This window comes from Spinacia oleracea, chromosome 3 (genome assembly GCF_020520425.1).
Source record: "Spinacia oleracea cultivar Varoflay chromosome 3, BTI_SOV_V1, whole genome shotgun sequence".
In the NCBI taxonomy this organism is placed as follows: Eukaryota; Viridiplantae; Streptophyta; class Magnoliopsida; order Caryophyllales; family Amaranthaceae; genus Spinacia; species Spinacia oleracea.
The window spans coordinates 1885338-1905155 of NC_079489.1; the positions used below are offsets into that span (position 1 = coordinate 1885338).

General features: G+C 38.4%; 1 protein-coding gene and 2 long non-coding RNA genes across 3 annotated transcripts; 1 reads left to right on the forward strand and 2 right to left on the reverse strand.

Moving 5' to 3' along the window:
* The first annotated feature begins 288 nt into the window (after window positions 1-288).
* LOC130469251 (uncharacterized) lies at window positions 289-9023 on the forward strand. The gene is made up of 4 exons (XR_008929674.1): window positions 289-525; window positions 3806-3981; window positions 4847-4907; window positions 5870-9023. It is a non-coding gene; the product is annotated as an uncharacterized lncRNA (long non-coding RNA).
* LOC110782466 (BAG family molecular chaperone regulator 3) lies at window positions 7345-9946 on the reverse strand. The gene is made up of 4 exons (XM_021986630.2): window positions 9129-9946; window positions 8766-9022; window positions 8265-8411; window positions 7345-8003 (listed from the first exon to the last, which is right to left on the reverse strand). The coding sequence occupies exons 1-4, from the start codon at window positions 9430-9432 to the stop codon at window positions 7590-7592; spliced, it is 1122 nt and encodes a 373-aa protein (XP_021842322.1). The 5' UTR covers window positions 9433-9946; the 3' UTR covers window positions 7345-7589.
* A 4223-nt stretch (window positions 9947-14169) lies between these two features.
* LOC130469252 (uncharacterized) lies at window positions 14170-14993 on the reverse strand. Its single transcript, XR_008929675.1, has 2 exons — window positions 14871-14993; window positions 14170-14583 (listed from the first exon to the last, which is right to left on the reverse strand). It is a non-coding gene; the product is annotated as an uncharacterized lncRNA (long non-coding RNA).
* Between the last annotated feature and the right edge of the window lie 4825 nt (window positions 14994-19818).

Genomic DNA, 19818 nt, shown 5'->3' on the forward strand with positions numbered 1-19818 from the left:
AAAGATATTAATGATCAAAGTTGTGTATTGACATGCGTAAAAGTGACAAACGTTGCAAGTAAAAATGAACGGAGGAAGTATAACTTACAGAACCAAAAACCAAAAACTGGACACTGACGTTGATTCCGAACGAGCCTTAATATGTTAGTATGTTATCAACAAAAAGATAAGTAAGTTAGTAACCCATACACGGCCCATAAAGCAATCCAATATCTTATCATTTGGGCCTATCATCCAAAAAACCGAAGAGAATGAGTTTGCTTTTAGCTTCTTTGATACTCTTTCACACGAGAATCAAAATCCCAAAAATTCAAAACTGCCACTCAAAACTCTCCCCCCTTTCTCAGAGCCCTCTTCTCCCTCATTCGTCGATCACTGGCGAAATAATTTTGTTACGGCTTGCGAGGAGAAGCGAATTCACTTGCGGAGGAGCGAAATCACTTTCTCTCTCATCTCACGTTCTTCTTCGGCAAAGCTAGGGTTTGCAGCATTGCAGTAGAACTCACTGATTTTCTGAACAATGAGGTAAAAATCGCAGCAGCTTATATTTCTACATCTATTTCAGCTTGATTTAAGTTTCTTTTTGCGTATTGTTCTTTGGTGATTACTCGATCACAATGTGATGAATTGTCGATCAATTCGATTTTATGCTTGTTGAATTCTGAGATAATTAGAGCTCACTAATTTCTGAACAACGAGGTAAAAATTGCAGCAGCTTACCTTTCTGTTTCTATTTCAGCTTGATTTAAGTTAATTTTTGCGTATTGTTGTTTGATGATTACTTGATAACAATGTGATGAATTGATGATCAATTCGATTTTATTGTCTTGCTTGTTGCATTCTGAGATAATTAGAGCTATTGCGCGAATTTGTCAGCTAATTTTGTTTAATGTTTGATGTTGATGCTATAATAAGTAAGTTTCTGGAAACAGATGTGTTTTTAATTCGAGAAGATTGGATAAATTGATTCTGTTGAATTCGCTTCTGTTTCATTGAATTGAAAACTAGGATTTTCTTTTGTAAATTGTTTGTTTGATGTATTTCAAGAATCAGGTCAGTATATATACTGTATAATTCTCAGATTAGTCAAATATAGTCCTAAAATAGCTTATTCAATTACGCGGAAAGAGCAATATATGCATAGACAATAAGTAGGTTTCTGGAAACAAATGTGTTTGTTAATTAGAGAAGCTCGGATCATTTGAGTCCGTTGTATTTATTTCTGTTTTATTGACTTGAAAACTAGGTTTTTCATTTGGAAATTGTTTGTTTGATGTATTTCAAGAAACAGGTCACTATATATACTGTATAATTCTCAGTTTAGTCAAATATAGTCCTAAAATAGCTTATTCAATTACGCAGAAAGAGCAATATATGCATAGACAATAAGTAAGTTTCTGGAAACATATGTGTTAGTTAATTAGAGAAGATCGGATCATTTGAGTCTCGTGAATTTGTTTCTGTTTTATTGACTTGAAAACTAGGTTTTTCATTTGGAAATTGTTTGTTAGAATATTTCAAGAATCATGTCAATATTTATACTAAACAATTCTCAGATTAGTCAAATATAGTCCTGAAATAGCTTATTCAATTACTCGGAAAGCACAACTTTGTCCGAAAGATGATTAGATGATTCATGAGTCATGACTGTTAGAGTTGTGGTATATCTAGGTTTACATCATGGGTTAATATAGGAACCTATAACATATAACAATAATAGACATAGGAGTATAGGACTGTATAACATTAGATTCCTAAACTAACACAACTCTAGTTTCCTAAACATACTACGTAGTAGAACACTAGACATACCATAACTCTAAGAGTACACAAAAATTGCATGCTTAACCAGTGCTTCAACTAGTATTTCTATTTATGTCTCCAAGAAATGCAGTAAAATGTATATTAACTAATAAACTGTCAAAGTGCTCGCAAGATTTTGCACAACTAGCATCCAAGTGATATGGTAGCATGTATTTCAATTGATTCACCATTGTTGCTCATTTGGTCAGTTATCTCAATAGGTGCAAGTGAACTGCTGGTTTGATTGACTGTTAGGTTTGTGAAGGTTGAAAAATTGACAGTCAGTTCATTCACCAGACTGAGACCAATCTTTAGATAAGTCCGTACCAGTTTCTGTTGGATAGGGTTAAGTCTATGAGCATGCTGTCCTGTCCAACACTCCAATGACAGGATCCGTTATGGATTGGTCATCGGTGTAAATGTTATGCATTACTCCGTGTATGGTTGCTTTGTGTATAGATAGTGAGATAGACGCTTTCATATTTTTTTTTTTTGGTAAACAATAGAGATTTATTTCCAAAAAACCAAGAAGGAACAAACTACATACAAACTCAAGTTCCAACAGCGAACAGGCAGGAACCACACAAAAAAAAAGTCAAGCCAGAACTGCAACAGCAGCAAGGCAACCAAAGAACCTAGACTAAGCTAGCAATCTTCTCAACACTATAACATCTTGCATAGATCAACATTAAAGCATGCCTAACAATCATATTCGGGGTCTGCAACAGCTGAGAAAACCATCTTATTCCTCTCTTTCCATAATAAGTAAACAATCACAGAAATAGCCATTCTGTAGACATTGTGTGAAACAGAATTGCAATGTCTACAGAATTGCTGTTGTGCTGTTCCAACAACTGCAATTCAGCAGATCAAGCCCCAACATTTCTCTTAAAACCCATCCAAAGTAAGATAGCACTCCAAACCTCAGTAGAGAAGTCACACAAGAAGAATATATGCTCAATAGTTTCGTTCTCCTTATTGCACAGACTACAAACATGGTCACAATGCACTCTAATCTTCAGCAGGTTACCACAGGTAGCAAGACTACTCGTGATTGCAGCCAAGTTATAAATGTGCATTTAGGAGGAGCATAATTGTTGCACAGCATCTTCCTCCAAGAAACCTTCTGAAAATTTCCTCTTAGTTCCCTATACATTTGACTGACAGAGAATTTGTGTTGTTGAACAACATTCAAGTTACCAGTAGTATAAGTTCTGGCATTGAAGATCCTTTTTATCACCCATGAGGCCTGGTGTGGCACCAACATAGTGACAACATTGTTCCCCTTCACATAGTACTCATGAATCCAACGCTTCCATAGCTTATCCTTCTTTTGAGCTATGTTCCAGAAGAGTTTGTAGACTGCAGCTTTGTTCCACATTCCAACGTCAATCACATTCAATTCGCCAGCAGCCTTAGGTAAGCAAGCCTTATCCCAGGCTACTAGAGCCCTCTTCAAAACATTGGAACTGCCAGCCAAAGGAAAGTCCTACAAGCTGTTTGCAGAAGCTTTATAACTTCCTTTGGTAAGAGAAAAATCTGGCACCAATAGGTCTGAACATCAAGTAAAACATACTTGATAAGCTGCAAACGACCTGCATATAAAAACAATTTTGAAGTCCAGCTGTCTATGCGTGCAAGGATTTTCTTGATCAAAGGCTGGCACTGCTTTCAGTTTTCATTCTACTACTTTGTTCCGTTTTTATCATCAATATATATGGGATTGAGATTTGAACTACACACCATTTCTCTCTTCAGTTTGCTTGCCTTGGCAGAGTAATGAGACTAATGACCGTTGCTAGAACATATCCTGGCATTGTTTTGTACTATTTTTATCTTACAAAATATCTTAATATTCGTCAACCAAGCCTATTGTACCCTTTCTGAAGCATGATGTTGTTACATATGTTGGTTTTCTATTTTTCTTCAGCATTTTTTCTCAATAGTTTTAGTACTAAATTCAAATCTTCATTCTTTAAAGATGTTTTTGGATATTAAACAGAGTAATTAAGATCATTGATTTGGTGAACTCTGCCGTAGAATGGGATTCTGAACTTCAGAGTGATGATGGATGATAATCATGATAACTTGATAAAGGGTGCTGATGCGTTCTCCTACGAAGTGATGGACTGATGGTTGGCATAATCCTTATCACCTGTCAAACCATGATCTTGTCAGGTAATTTTGCACCGTTGTGGAAATACAAGCTAGTATATCTCTTCTTTCAGCTTAAAAGTTTGTCTTTTCGTGATTACTTGCATATTCTGGATAGCATGCTAATTTTGCACTGTTGTGGAAAAATCAAGGCATTTCAATTGTCATCCGTGTTTCAGTTCATGTTATGGTATTTTCTTACTGCAGCTTGGGATGAACTGATGTGTGTTGACATATAAATTATCAGGATAGGATACTAATTGTATTTCTATTTTCAAGTAACTGAGTCTCGTTCTTGCAATGTTTCTCCTATATGAAGACTATGAAAAGTAAAGTTATCCTGTAAAAGGAAAAATAGAAATTTATACTATGCACTCCTTAATAGTTCCTTCAGATATCCTACATGTACAGAGTGCAATTTTCAATTATCATAGCTCCTTCAACTGGATAATTGTTAGTCCGTTTAGGTGTTTATGATGATTATGTCTAGATAATGTGTGCGACTTAGGTTGTTAAATGTTCAAATATCACCGCTTAAACCTCGTGGTACCTTCTCTGCTTTAGCCATATTCAGATTCTGAGATATTTGGCACACTCATCTTTCTGTGGTGATTTTAGAAACTAGTTTTAGAGTTCTAACAGATCTACGAACAAAAGCCAATTTCCTTGAAAGAATGAATTTGTTTCGCTTAACTTTACATCTTCTTGCTACTTTTTTTTCTTCTTCAAATTCTTCAATCTATTCTTTATGCAACACTGCCTTTAACATGAAGCAACTATGCAACTATATGAATATGTTATTTCCTGGTTTTTCGATTGGGACGGTGTGGAGGTTGGGGGAAAATTTCTCATGTTTACACTGTCTAATATTCTATTGTATCCATTACAGCTCATTGCTTCTGGCCATCTTCGCTCTTTGTGCTCCAAAGCCAGGCATTTTGCACGTTTTGGTCAGTTTCATTACTCCTTTAATGTTATAGATTTTGTTCCAGATTTGCCTTTTCTATTAGAATCTTTTCATGGTTGAAATATTCTGCTTGATAAGTACGTCGTATTATATATTCCCTTCTTCCCCTTTTTGTTTGCCCCGTATTCAACTTTAGGATGTCCCTTTGAGATTGCTCCATACTTTAAATAGTAATTTTTTCGACTTGTTTCTCTATATCTCTCTTCAGAGGTCTACTTTATCGACTCATGTGCATATTTTACACACAATTCTTCATCAAGTGAATTTACCCTTGGACAATAAGAAAAGGACAGAGGGAGTATTACAATTCCTAGCTAACTAGAATCCACCCAATACCACGGAATTTACTTTTGACAGCTAAAAGCCATGGCATCTGGTCATGGAGGACCATCAGAATATTTCCCTTACGCAAAAAAGATTATCGAATAAAATTTATTTTTTTCCTTTAGTGTCTGAGCACAAGAGATTAATTACATGGTGACATCTTAGTGATTCAGTCCTTTAATTTGTCTGTTTACAAGGCTACAACCTTGTTCTCTTCACCAGCCATGGTCTATTTTTTAGTTTTTGGTCTAATCTGAATGTTTTATATGAGTGTTTTGTTTTTCCGGTCTAATTCGGTTTGGTCTTGTTTGATCTAATAAACAATAAGTATAAAGTGAAGAGAACAAAGCCGTTATGTCGATGATACAAAAGTTGAATGACATTTACCAATTAGTCAAATTACCAGAAATAGTTTTCTTCTTGCATGCTTCAGTGAGCTGAATCTGATTATAGATGGAATTAGCAAGAAATCTGTAAAGAAAAAACTGTTACCATCTTGCCATGTGTTATGCTTCCGCTCTAATTTGTCTGTTTCATCCGCATGGATTATAATTGACTTAAAAGCTCAGTATCATCATCTGAATGTTACCTTGTTTGTACTTTTCCTCCATGTGCGCTCAGGAATCAAAGGGACAGAGACAACTTCCGCCTCAAGTGAAGTGTTCAAATACAAACAAGGAGTTCCAGGTGGCTTTGGTTTTTTGCTTGCTCCCAATGCAACATCTTCAAGCAGACCCTTTTAGATCATGACTTTTGCCAGGTATTTATCCAATGATCACAACTGAAAACTTCTAGCATACCCAATGAATGATCCTACTTGACTATTTGTAGTAACTGCAAACTGCCGCCCTCAACTGAATAACCAGTTACCTTGGCGAATTATTAAATGCACCCGGGAGCACCTAGCTTTGTGCTCTAAGGAGGCCTGTGATGACCAATTGACCACGGGCCGGTTCACGCAAGGTAAATGCACCGGGAGCACCTAGCTTTGTGCTCCTAAGGAGGCCTGTAATGAACACGGGCCGGTTCACGTACAAGTGGTGTAACTAATGGAATTACCTTGGCGAATTATTAAATGCACCCGAGAGCACCTAGCTTTGTGCTCTAAGGAGGCCTGTGATGACCAATTGACCACGGGGCGGTTCACGCAAGGTAAATGCACCCGGGAGCACCAAGCTTTGTGCTCCTAAGGAGGCCTGTAATGAACACGGGCCGGTTCACTTGCAGGTGGTGTAACTAGTGGAATTATTAAATGCACCCGGGAGCACCTAGCTTGTGCTCCTAAGGAGGCCTGGGACCACGGGCTGATCACGCAAGGTAAATGCACCCGGGAGCACCTAGCTTTGTGCTCCTAAGGAGGCCTGTAATGAACACGGGCCAGTTCACGTGCAAGTGGTGTAATTAGTGGAATTATTAAATGCACCCGGGAGCACCTAGCTTTGTGCTCCTAAGGAGGCCTGTGATGACCAATTGACCACGGGCCGGGTCACGTACAAGTGGTGTTACTAGTGGATTTACCTTAGCATATTATAAAATGCACCTGGGAGCACCTAGCTTTGTGCTCCTAAGGAGGCCTGTGATGACCACATGGCCGGTTCACGCAAGTTGCAAGTGGTGTAACTAGTGGGATTACAGATAACTTGCCCTATCCCTCTCCACTTTTGGTTCACATTCTCATCTGTCAGATTGTAGTAAAAACCTTACAGGAAGCAAAGCATGTAAGAGCAATAATATTCCCTACCTCTCTAGCCTCTACCACGACATTTTGGTATCAATTGGACGTACGTTCCCAGTCAACAAGGCTCCCGCTATTTATCGCTGGGGAAGGTCCACCACCCTTTGATATCAAATGGTACACAACAATAATAGAACTTGCTTGTAATAGAAGAGAGAGAAAGTGAGACAGAACATCTGCAACAAACTAGGCCTAGAGATTTCAAATTGCATGCTTGATAATTGATACCAGCAAAAATACATCTCTCCCTTCATTCATGATTACAACTAACATATGAAATCTACACCATTTATTTCTCAAATCTTCATCCTTACCACAACTAGAAGGGGAAATATCTAAAGAATCCAGAAAGTCCAAAGAGTAAAAATAAGACGGACCATTTATCGTAGTATTAATCGATATTCATGGATACAACCCCCCGTTTATTTCCCAAATGGTGAGGCAATATGGGGGGTGCTAACAAAATCTAGATACAGAAAAGAATGAACAAACTGAAACCAAATCCAACTGGACACAGATATCGGAATGTGAAAAGTGAAAAAAAAGTAAAAAAAAATACACATCCACACACATAAACATATAAGAGGGGGATATGTATAAAGTTCCTCACTCAAAATCCCAAGGGAACTTGGGGTTGAAGAGCTTTGGAGTGACTGATCCCGGTGATGATGTAGGGGAAACCGGGATAAGTGGCGGTGCAGACTCGAAAGTCTCCCATTGTGTTGTTACAACAGTCCCAGCCGCGGAAGTTGAATGCCTTGATGGCTCTTGCTGCGGCTTTGGCTGTAATGGCGAGTGGCCTATAGAATTCCTTTGTCGCTGTGATGGAAGGGGCGGTTTTCCCAAATTTGATGTTTTCTCTTGACTATAACCATTACCAATGACTGAGTTTTTAGCATTCCCATTTGAATATCTCTGTTGATTTTCGTTGTTTGTTGTATGAGCTCCATTTGCTGCTGGTGTTGAGTTTTTGGCCTTCAACACATCTAAAGTCTCCACATACTTCTGAACTCGTCTCACCTACATGAAAAATATGAGAAATGTGAAATCATAGCTAATTAGGCTCTGTTCTCTTCGCCTGATTGGTTTGATTTTTCTAGTTTCTGGTCTGGCATGGTCTGATTTTTCCTGGTTAGTTCTGAATGCTTTCTGCTAGTGATTTTTTTTCCTTTTCTGATGTGGTCTAATAAACAATAAGAATACGGTGAAGAGAATAGATTGTAACGAACTTCAAAGCTGAGTTCTTGAGAGAATACTTATTAGAATCAGGAGTTTAATTACCTGCATCTTTCGTTGCAACTTCACATCTCCATCGGCGGTAATACCGTCTAATTTGATCAGTTCATTCATTAGTAATTCAATGACACCCACAACATCCTTCTCTGCTACTCTTCCCCCTTTCGAGATCACTGATTCAAGAGCTGACACCTGCACCCAATTACAGTAAAAACAATTAAAAACAAAAAACTCATAATTACACTTTTTCAAGTTCTTTAACCAAATTTCCTCGATTTGGAAGTCACACACAAACAAACATTCTTCATCAACACTTCCAAATCCAAACATAATCAATCCCCAATACGACCCATTGTCGGAACAACAATCATATTTCATCCCCTCGAACTGTAATTGAAGTTCAAGAACATCAAGAAAGCAATAATCAACTCTGTCACACTTCCAAATCCAAAACATAATCACTTAACCAGTCCCCAATTCGAGCAATTGTTGGAACAATCATATTAACTGTAATTGAAGGTCAAGAACATCAATAAAGTGAATTACCTGACCGCCAAGTCTATCAACTTGTAAGCTGATCTCTGAAATAGTCTTGGCAGCTTTCTCCATTTTAGCGTTCTTCCTCATTTCAAGGTACCTTTTCTCCTGACTAATTGGATCCTCCACCAATACCAATTTCGATTTATCCTTCACCCCAACAATATCCAAAAACTCCTTTGAATCTCTCTCTTTATCCTTGTAATACACCTTCATATCTTGATGATGCAACCCTGTTGGCTCTGCTAACATTTTCTTCAATTCCCCTGCAATTTTTCATCATCATCAGAAAAACCAAGTCAACTCCAGAAAATAAAAATAAATAAAATAAAATTCAGAACAGTATTATCATATCAGAATATAAGTATTTACCAAATGAAGCCTGGGAATTAATGTAGATTTCATGATAGATTGACGCGTATTTGACCCGAACCCGAATAGTTGGTGTTGGTTTGACATTTTGATCCTCGTCTACTCTCTTCTGTACCAACATCCCACACGGCCGCATCTCCCAATTCTCCACCCCTTCTCTTTCACTTTCTCCTCCACCGACACCGACACCAACACCAACACCACCACCGCGGCCGCCATTTCCAACACCTTGGTGTCGGTCTCCATTGGCTGTGTTGCCATTCATAGGTGACAGTCCTGTCAATTTAGTCCTCATACGCATCATCTTCAAGTTTTTCCTCCTTTTTTCGTATTTTTTGTATAATACAAAAAAAATTAATGAGTTTTTGTATCAATCAATCTTCTAACTGTCACACGTGACCTGAAGACGAAGGAGAAGGGATAAAGGAAAAGAAAGAAGTAAGCTTCCAATTGGTTTTCAGTTTTCACCCACCAAAGAAAGGAATCCACACACACCCCTCAGATCTCTTCTCTGCAAAACCTTGCTTCTTGTATTTCTATCACTTTCTCAGATCTCTCTCCTTTTCGCAGAAATTAAATAAAAATTGAATGTGGGGCAAATAAATAGCCACCCTCTCCCTCCCAAGAGTTCTGGTCAAACTAATTACCGCTACTAATGACAATAATCAAAGTTAAATTGAATTATTATTGCTAATAATATTGTGAGAAAGATTTCAATGAAAAGTAAAGGGACAAAAAAAGGTGTTCTGGAGAAAACGCGAAGAAGAGAGGGGGGACAGAGATACAACAACACCCCCAACTGGAAAAGAAAGAGAGACCTCTCTAACCATTTTATTATATTAGGTTGACACTTGACAGCGAACCAACCAAAAATAATACTTCTTCATGTTTTTTTTTTTTGTCAATTTTTATACTTGGTGTACAGTTATAGTTAATGGTGTATTGATGAGGTCTAGTGGTAGTAAAAATTAATAACAGGGTACAATATGTCGCACATTCATATTTTCTCTTCCCATTTATAATTTGAATGTAATTGTGCACCTAAAAATAGTCCGTATAGTAAATTTCAACTAGTTTAGTTTGTTAAGGTTTAAAGACATATTTCGTACGATACTACTTAAAGAAACTGAGATCGAACCTTGTCTACATCATTTTCTTTGTGCTTCTCTCTACACCGAATAAGTAATGCATAGTACAATTAAGATTATTCTGACCAAGTTCATGTCATCCCGAAAAGATGGACATAAGATAACATTGAATATAATTAGTTGTATGATGAATATCCTCTAAATATTTTAATAGATATATCATTTTAATTGGATACACTTATGAACTATTTTGATAATTAATATTACTGTGAATTTTATTTTAGTAACAAATCACAAAAATGTTTATATTTTAAACTTGTACAGTATTTTCCATATCAGTATTAAATATAATTAAAATTAAAATGTAAATAGAAAAAAAAGCTAAAATGATGTACATAGTGAGAAATAGAGAACGTAAGTAAAATATTCGTTTATTGAGAGTGACTCAAATTTAAACCAGCGTAATTAATTTCTCTAACCTAAGATATATACTCGGTATTCCGTATTGGTTAAATATATAACAATCCTACCTACCAAAAAGAAAAAGCAAAATATTCTTAATTACGAGTGAGGAGGAGGGAGATTGGAAGCCACCAAAGCTTTAATTGGAAGGTTAAGATTTCTAGAATATTTGATTAATTAATTACTCCTACGAGTAATACTTTACTTAATTTGGAAAGGTAAATTGGTAAAACACTAGACTTAGTAAATACGGAGTACTGTACGAGGGAGAAAGGATCTTGTGTCCTTCACCAAACATAGTAGTGACAGTGGGATTATAATGGGGTATGATTATGATGATGATATCGTTTCTCTAGCTGACACGTGTACATAAAGAAGGGTGTTACGGGGATTTGGTGCCGACCAATGATTGTCAAATTAATGATGAGTATAACAGCTTGCACACGTGGCTGGTAGATAGATGGGGATGCATGGTATGGTAAGGTGGGATGAATCACTGTGGAACACTCCCTCGGTAACCTTCTTTGGGTAAATATAAAAAAACCGGGTACAGGATCTTTAATCCAAGTAACTATGCTCCTAGCAGCCCGCACGTGTCGTTCTTACCAATGTAGGATTCTCAATTACGGAGTAATCATCTCTTCTTCAGACAAAATGCCTAACGCGGTAAGTCGGTAATTGTCAAATATTGGGCAATCTCATCTCATTCTCATTAATAACATACGTATATATAGTACAACTCAGTTACCTAAACCCTAGGTACACATTAGGTAACTCACCATAGTTAGGACTCTACAGAATATTCACAGAATAATATCTAATATCTTAACATATCTTAACATCCCCCCTCAAGGTGGAGCATGTAGATCTCGAATGCCCATCTTGTTCAAAAAAAACTCAAATTGCGCCTTCCCCAACGCTTTGGTGAAGATATCTGCTAACTGAACCTTCGTCGACACGTACGACGGACTGATGATCCCTTCCTTGATTGCATCTCGAATGAAATGACAATCTGACTCGATGTGTTTTGTCCTTTCATGGAACACCGGATTCTGTGCAATATGCAACGCAGACTGACTGTCGCAATACATCCTCATGCCTTGGTCGTGTGTCACCCCCAAGTCGCGTAGTAGTTGTTTCAACCACTTCAACTCACACGTCAGAGCTGCCATCGACCGATATTCTGCCTCAGCAGACGACCGAGAAACAGTATGCTGTTTCTTGGTCTTCCAAGAAACTGGCGACATACCAAGTGACACAAACCATCCAGTCACCGACCGACGCGTCATTGGACACCCTGCCCAATCCGAGTCGCACCACCCCTCCAACTGCAACGCACTGTCCGACCGAAGTAGTATACCTTGACCCGGACACTTCTTCAAATATCTCACTACTCGCAAAGCTGCTTCCCAATGTGCCTCCTTTGGTGCTTGCATAAATTGAGATAGGACATGTACAGAGTAGGCAACGTCTGGTCGCGTGACAGCCAAATAAACCAGACGTCCGATCAGACGCCTATACTGCTCACCGTCCGACAGGTCTGGCCCGTCTGCCAATGCCAACCTATGATTCTGTTCCATGGGAAAGTCCACAGGCTTTGCTCCCAACAATCCGGCCTCTGAGATGATGTCGAGGGCATATTTTCTCTGACATACATAGAACCCTTGACTACTTCGTGCCACCTCTAACCCAAGGAAGTACTTCAGAGCCCCGAGGTCTTTCATTTTAAAACACTCCTTCAAGTATGCCTTAAAACTCTCAAGCGCAAACTTGTTATTGCCCGCGATAATCATGTCGTCCACATAAATGAGCACACTCAGCTGCAACGTACCTTTAGACAGAGTAAAGAGCGAATAATCGGACAGCGACTGTCGAAATCCATAGTGCGTCAATGCCGTCGACAACTTCTGGAACCAACATCTAGGTGCTTGTTTCAACCCATACAACGACTTTCTCATTCGACACACTTTGTCAGAGTGATTCTTCTGGAATCCAGGAGGAATCTTCATATAGATCTCTTCCTCCAAGTCACCGTGCAAGAACGCATTGTGGACGTCCATCTGATGCACGTCCCACTGTTTGACAGCTGCGACAGCTAGGAAAGTTCGAACTGTCGCCATCTTCGCGACGGGAGCAAATGTCTCATTATAATCCAACCCTTCCTCCTGATGATTCCCTAAACATACCAATCGAGCCTTCAGTCTCAACAAATTCCCATCCTCATCACGCTTCTCAGTATACACCCATTTACTCCCCAGTGCTTTCTTCCCTTCCGGTAAATTTTCCAACGTCCATGTCCCCTGTTCCTCCAACGCGTCGATTTCAGCAGCCATTGCCTGACGCCACCCCTCATGCTGCATCGCTTGTTTAAAACTCTTAGGAACTTGCCCTTCTTGCAATGCTGCTATATAATGCCTGTGCTTTGACGAAAAACGCTCATAATTAACAAAATATGTGATAGGATAAGGAGTACCTGAGAGTGATGACGCCGTAGGTGTTTTGTCGGAAGTACTATATTTTTCCCGTATTGTATGTATCACACAGTCTTTCAGCTTTGTCGACGGAAACTTCACACGCTTCCCCCTTCCTAACTCCGTATCCTCCACACACTGCCTTGTCTCACTCTCGTCACTACCCGTCGTCTCCTCTACACCTGTCTGTGAGGAGACGACGTCTGAATCCACTCGACTAGGTGTTTCATGTTGTTGTTCCTCCCTCACAGGCGACGACACTCCCCTGTCGTCACCACTGGTCAATGACACCCCCTCATCAGCTCCCGGAAGCGACAACACTCCCTCAGTATCACCTGTAGGCGGCGACACCCCAGCAGTATCACCTGCAGGCGACGACACGGTCTCAGGACCCGTAGTCCCACTCTCATCCAAACTCCAATGGTCAAGCCCCCCATGACCATCATGCACCGGTGGCAACACATCCGATTCATCTACAAAAGGAAACGTCCCTTCATGAAACTTGACATCCCGTGAGACGAAGAACTCATGTGTCTCTAGATCATAAAGTTGCCATCCCTTCCTGCCAAACGGATAACCCAAAAACACACATCGGCGACTCCGAGACTCAAACTTATCCCCTTTACACCGGAGATTATATGCATAACACAGACACCCAAACACGCGGATAGACACATACGATGGTGGTTTACCAAACAACATCTCATAAGGTGTTTTATTGTCAAGGATCGGGGTAGGTGTACGGTTTATCAAGTAACAGGCGGCCAAAATACATTCCCCCCAAAATTTTATTGGAAGATTTCCTTGAAAACGTAACGCCCTCCCAACATTCAAAATATGTTGGTGTTTTCTCTCGACTCTCCCATTTTGTTGAGGCGTCCCAACACACGACGACTCAAACAGAATCCCATGTTGACGAAAATAATTTTGTAAGCAATTGAATTCAGTACCATTATCACTGCGTACTACTCGAAGGGATCTATTAAACTGACACTTAATCATGGCAACAAAATTAAGAAATGTCGATGCAACTTCCATTTTATTATTCAGTAAATAAATCCACACACCTCTAGAATAATCGTCAACAATGGTAAAAAAATACTTTGCCCCACAAGACGAGGGAGTCTTGTAGGGTCCCCATAAATCAAGATGAACCAATTCAAATGTGCGACTAGCACGACTAACACTAACTGGAAAACTCTCCCTACATTGTCTCGCCCGCGGACATACATCACAAATTGTTTTATTCTTCCTAATCTTATGACTCACATGAGGAAGTAACTGCAACACTTTTTCCGACGGATGCCCCATCCGTTGATGCCACAAGTCGACCACACACTCCACTGCTAGCACACGAACCTTTGGAGCCCCACGGAAAAAATATAGTCCTTCCTGTCGATCACCTACGCCAATCACCATCCTCGTCGAGCGGTCCTGAAGAACACACATTTTGTTAGTAAATTGAGCAGCACAATGTAATTCGTCACTTAATTGAGTTACAGAAATTAAATTGCAGTTCAATTTAGGCACAAATAGAACATTATCGAGCACGAAACCATCCTCCAAGACCACCGAACCATATTGGTTTGAATTTGCAGGTTGACCGTCCGGCAACACAACCTGTTGATTTCTTGATGTCTTGATATTTCTCAGGATTGAAATATCACCCGTCACATGACGTGATGCCCCACTGTCAACAATCCAACGTAAATCAAGATTACCTTGCAACTTGGTTGAAGGTCGTGACAAGATGTCAACTATTTGCTGGACTTGCTCCTTCGTCACCCCAACAAGCTCATGATTGGTTGTCGTCACTGCACCATGCGATCCGTCTCCACTCGTCACAATGGTTGTCGCCCCTCCTGTGGCATTGCTCACGGCATTGGCACGAGCGACACCACTGGTCGACGACGCTGCCCCGCGAGCTACTCTGCCTCCTCTAATCGACGTCCTGCCTCCTCGACCAGGCCCTCGTCCACCTCGTTTCTTCTCATCCCACCATTCAGGAAATCCAATCAGCTGATAACAAGTTTCTTCCTCATGACCCTCACGATTGCAATGACCACAAAATCTGCCACTGACATCTCCCGACCTCGACCGAGCCTTAGTCTCGACCTTGAACGCCATGACACTCTCCGGACCTCTCGCAGCCTTGGCGCGCATGGTCTCGGTATTCATAACCGTCTGGTACGCCTCGTCGAGTCCTGGCAACGGCGATCGTGCTAACAGTTGTGCACGAATGGCTTCATAGTGATCATCCAGGCCAATTAGGAAATAGTGCAGACGATCTTCATCGTGAATGTCCCCCACCTGCTTCGCTATATTACACGTACAACCCGCACATACACACCTGGGAACTCGTGCATACTGTACGTACTCCTTCCATACCTTCGACAAGCGGCCATAGTACTCCATGACGCCCTCAGACGTGCCCTGCTTGCAACCACTCAGAGCCATCTTAATATGGCAGACCCTGGTGCCCGACACGACGCAGTACCGCGTCCTCAAATGACTCCACAACTCGTGAGCAATATCAAAGTCCTCCAGATTCGAACGCAAACTCTCGTCAATGGTGTTTGTGATCCAAGACACCACCATCGAATTGACCGCAATCCAATGTTTCATCTTCGTCTCGTCCGTAATGGGCTCCTTCACAGACCCATCAAGAAAACCAAATTTGAATTTTGAAATCATCGAGCGACGAACGGCTTTGGCCCATTCATCGTAGTTCGATGCTCCTCTCAGTTTCACAGGGGTGATAACAATACCGGGGCCGTCGCCTGACCCGAGATAGTAGTCTAGGTCGACGGCGGCGGCGATGACCTTTGGTGGTGCCTCCTCATCAGAACTCATGGTGATACTTAAGGAATTGTTAACTCCTAATCTCAATACTCAACAAGCGAAGAAAGTCGCTGTTCTCAATACTCGGCTACACTCTCTCAAATTTCGTGCGGAAAAAAAAATCTAGGGTTTTTAACCTAGGCTCATGATACCATGTCAAATATTGGGCAATCTCATCTCATTCTCATTAATAACATACGTATATATAGTACAACTCAGTTACCTAAACCCTAGGTACACATTAGGTAACTCACCATAGTTAGGACTCTACAGAATATTCACAGAATAATATCTAATATCTTAACATATCTTAACATTAGGTATATATCTTAACATATCTTAATAACATACGTATATATAGTACAACTCAGTTACCTAAACCCTAGGTACACATTAGGTAACTCACCATAGTTAGGACTCTACAGAATATTCACAGAATAATATCTAATATCTTAACATATCTTAACAGTAATCAACCCTAGCCACTTGGTGGGTGGGCACGTGCCGGGTGCGTCGGGCCCTAACATGCTGGGTTTAGAACGGGCCAAGATATATTTGTGCAGTGTCGGGCTTAGTACCTATCTTTCATGGCCGGATCGTGTAATGCTAGGGAAATCTTACTAATTTTTAGAACTTTTGTATTAATCCGTTTAAAAATAAGCATCCCTATGTGCGGGTTTCCCCTTCCTACTCGTGTGGAATTTTTAAAATGATGTCTAGCTATGCACAACCCATGGCCACTATCGTACTTCTCGTACCGTGTTGAGTTTAACAGGCTCGTACTATATCAGATTAATTTCGGGTCAGACTTGGGAAGTCCACATGCCCAGCTCAACCCATGCCCAACTCTACTAGTCGTCTTGGAGAGTTTGAGAGATAAGTCAAATTTATAAAAAGGCTAAAGTTCAAAATAATGTTATTGGTTTATTTAGACTGCGTAGTAGAGTATTCCATAATACTTGAGTTAGAGCATGAAGTTTTGCTTGCCACATACTCCTAATTTTACTTACTTTTTAAAAATTAAAAAAAAACATTTGCATGGCTCTCCCATATATTTTCAATGAAGTATACTTTTTACATTAATGCTAAGTAATCAATAGTTAAATGTTTGAGTAGTTCGTTCCCCTTCAAATCTATATCAACGTAAATTTTCGTAATTTTTTAAAATTTTTTATAGAGAGATTACATATATGGATTATTTTGATCAACTATATACGGAGTACATATACTCGACGTCTCGTCCGATCAGCAGCCAATATCAACACTAATAATCGAATTTTGTACTTCATACTTGTCCCAATCACTAGTGAAAATCATGTACATAAAGAAAAATGGAAAAGTCTAATAACAGTAAAATCTATTTGTCTAATTACAAATAGGCAAATACATTTGATTCATAACTTGTATAATGAGGACTATAGTAGTATAGTCATATCATAGTCCTTGACTCCTTGTAAGTTGTAACCAGCTGGAAATTACACAAAATAAGCGAATATCCTCTCTATAAGTGTCGTTCCTTAACCATTTACTTTTAAGCTTCCCACCTCGTTTCTAGCTTCTTTCGGCCAATTCAGTATAGAGCTATGTCCTTTTTCTTTGCCAAAACATCAGGGACACTTTAGTCATTAAACAAAACCGGTACTCCTTAGTCCTTACTACGGAGTAACTAAGACTAAAATACACTTATACGCTACAAACTTATACGGAGTAGTACGGAGTACTCCAACGTACTTTATAATTCCCTTTATTTTCAATGAGTCCGACCTGTAAAGCTGACTGAAAATACATGTGCGAGATAACAGTTTAGTATGATTCATCCTCTTTACCCACTTGTAATATTTTCCAACTTTTAAATAGTTTTAGTAGTAAATTAATCTTTAAAGAACAAAAAAGAGTACCAACTACCAATACAAGAACGTTGTACTAAGGAGTAAATTTTAAATGAAATGATTTTCCATATTTGGGACGTCGGGATACATATTAAAAGTTTGTTAGAGATGTACTAGCACAAGCATATTTGAGGCATTTTGATAAATTCTCGTCAAAATTGTTAACGCAAATTAGTTACAAGTTTTCCATTAATACACACACCTTCTAAAAGCAAATTTATATTTATTTTAATTAAAAACTTTATACAAATATGTAGATATCCTTAATGTTGAACAAATAAAATAAAATGTGGTATACATGTAATAACGTAGTATCTCATACTTCTCCTGTTTCTTAATAGAAGCGTTGCTATGACTTTTACGCTATTCACAAAGTACATTAACTTTGAATCTTTGACTATGTTATAGTACTACTAAACAAATATACAAGTATATTTTATTATTTTAATTATTGTTGGTTTAATCTCACATGCATATTTTTATAATATCAAACTTTAATTCTTTTTATAAACATATAATTAAATATATTTATAGTCAAAGTTTTGTAAATATTCAATATAAAATTGATTTTTCTACTCTCTAATAAGAAACGGATGAAGTACACAGTACTCCCTCTGTCCCTATTTATTTGCCTCATATTCTATTTTAATCCATTATTTAAGGTTGTTCAATTTTCTTATATAGGACTAGTTCTAAACTATTTGCACCACTACATATACTCATAAAGGTTAAAAAGGTAATTTTATCCCATTTTCTTGCAAAAATGTACCCCTACTCTTAATTAATCACATTTTATTTATGGAGCAGAAGTAAGAACAGAGAGAGCAACTCCAATGGTTGCATTTAGGGACTTGCTTGCAATTTTCAAAACTTTTCAAGCAAGTAGTTAAATCATTGGAGTAATTTTGTTAAATTAGCTACACAAAGCAAATTAGCTCTACCAAGCTAATTAGCTTGGAAAAAAACAACAATTTTTTTTCCTAATTATTAGAAATGTAAACGTAAGAATAGAATTTAAAAAAAATGAAAAAAGAAGTTAAACAAAATAAAGCTACTTGCTAACCATTAGAGCATGTCATAGCTAGAAAATATTATTACTTGAAAAATTGATGTGGCATACCAAGCTACAATGATATTAGCTAACCATTAAAGATGCTCTTAGAAATTTCTCTTTTCGTTAACTTCCTTGTAAAAAGATTATTTTTAAAATTTAAAAAAGCCTAGCTTTCGTCACGGTGCTGTCAGCCTGTCACAGCCGGTACTTTATGTCCGTAACAACAATTCGAGGCACCGACATTCAGCGAAAGCATCGGAGTTAGATCCTGTTGACGTGGCTGTTTTATGGTCAATCACAATTCACAAACAAGATGTTGTTATGCTCACCGTGGGGTGACGCTTATTGGAGTATATCCCTACTGCGCAAGGAGTATTCCCTTACCTACTTCGTTTTAGGTCGTTTGAAATATTTGCTTTTATATTATACTCATTTTGTCTCTTGCAAAGTTTTGAATAGACACGTTTGCCAATACACAATTTTAACCATCAATATTTTAACTATATATTATAAAAATTTATAAAAATATTAATATTTTGAAATTATATATATATATTAAGATGAAGTCAATAATATCTTTTTATTCTTTACGTTTTTCTTTTTTGGTATTTCAAAATGTTCTTTACATTTCCTTTTATATTATCACATAAATGACTTAGTATTCTATCAAAATTTATGTCCAATTATTATTTTAACCAATTAAATTCATTGGATCATTTAATCTATCACACTTTTCCATTGGGACATTAAATTTTTCTCATTTCCTAATATCAGAATTTTGATAAAAGTGAAAACATTATAAAAAAAACGTAATTTATCTTGTTTAAATAAAAAAAATAGAGGAATCTCGATTCAAATTAATTAATCGTTAAAACGTGTGAAAAA

Bases quoted from the DNA above. Each gene is read 5' to 3' on its own strand.
- LOC110782466 (XM_021986630.2), bottom strand. From the start codon at position 9,432: ATGATGCGTATGAGGACTAAATTGACAGGACTGTCACCTATGAATGGC. The intron at 9,023-9,128 runs GTAAATACTTAT...GAAAAATTGCAG, and splicing joins TAATTCCCAGGCTTCATTTG to GGGAATTGAAGAAAATGTTA. The intron at 8,412-8,765 runs GTAATTCACTTT...AATTGGGTGCAG, and splicing joins TTGATAGACTTGGCGGTCAG to GTGTCAGCTCTTGAATCAGT.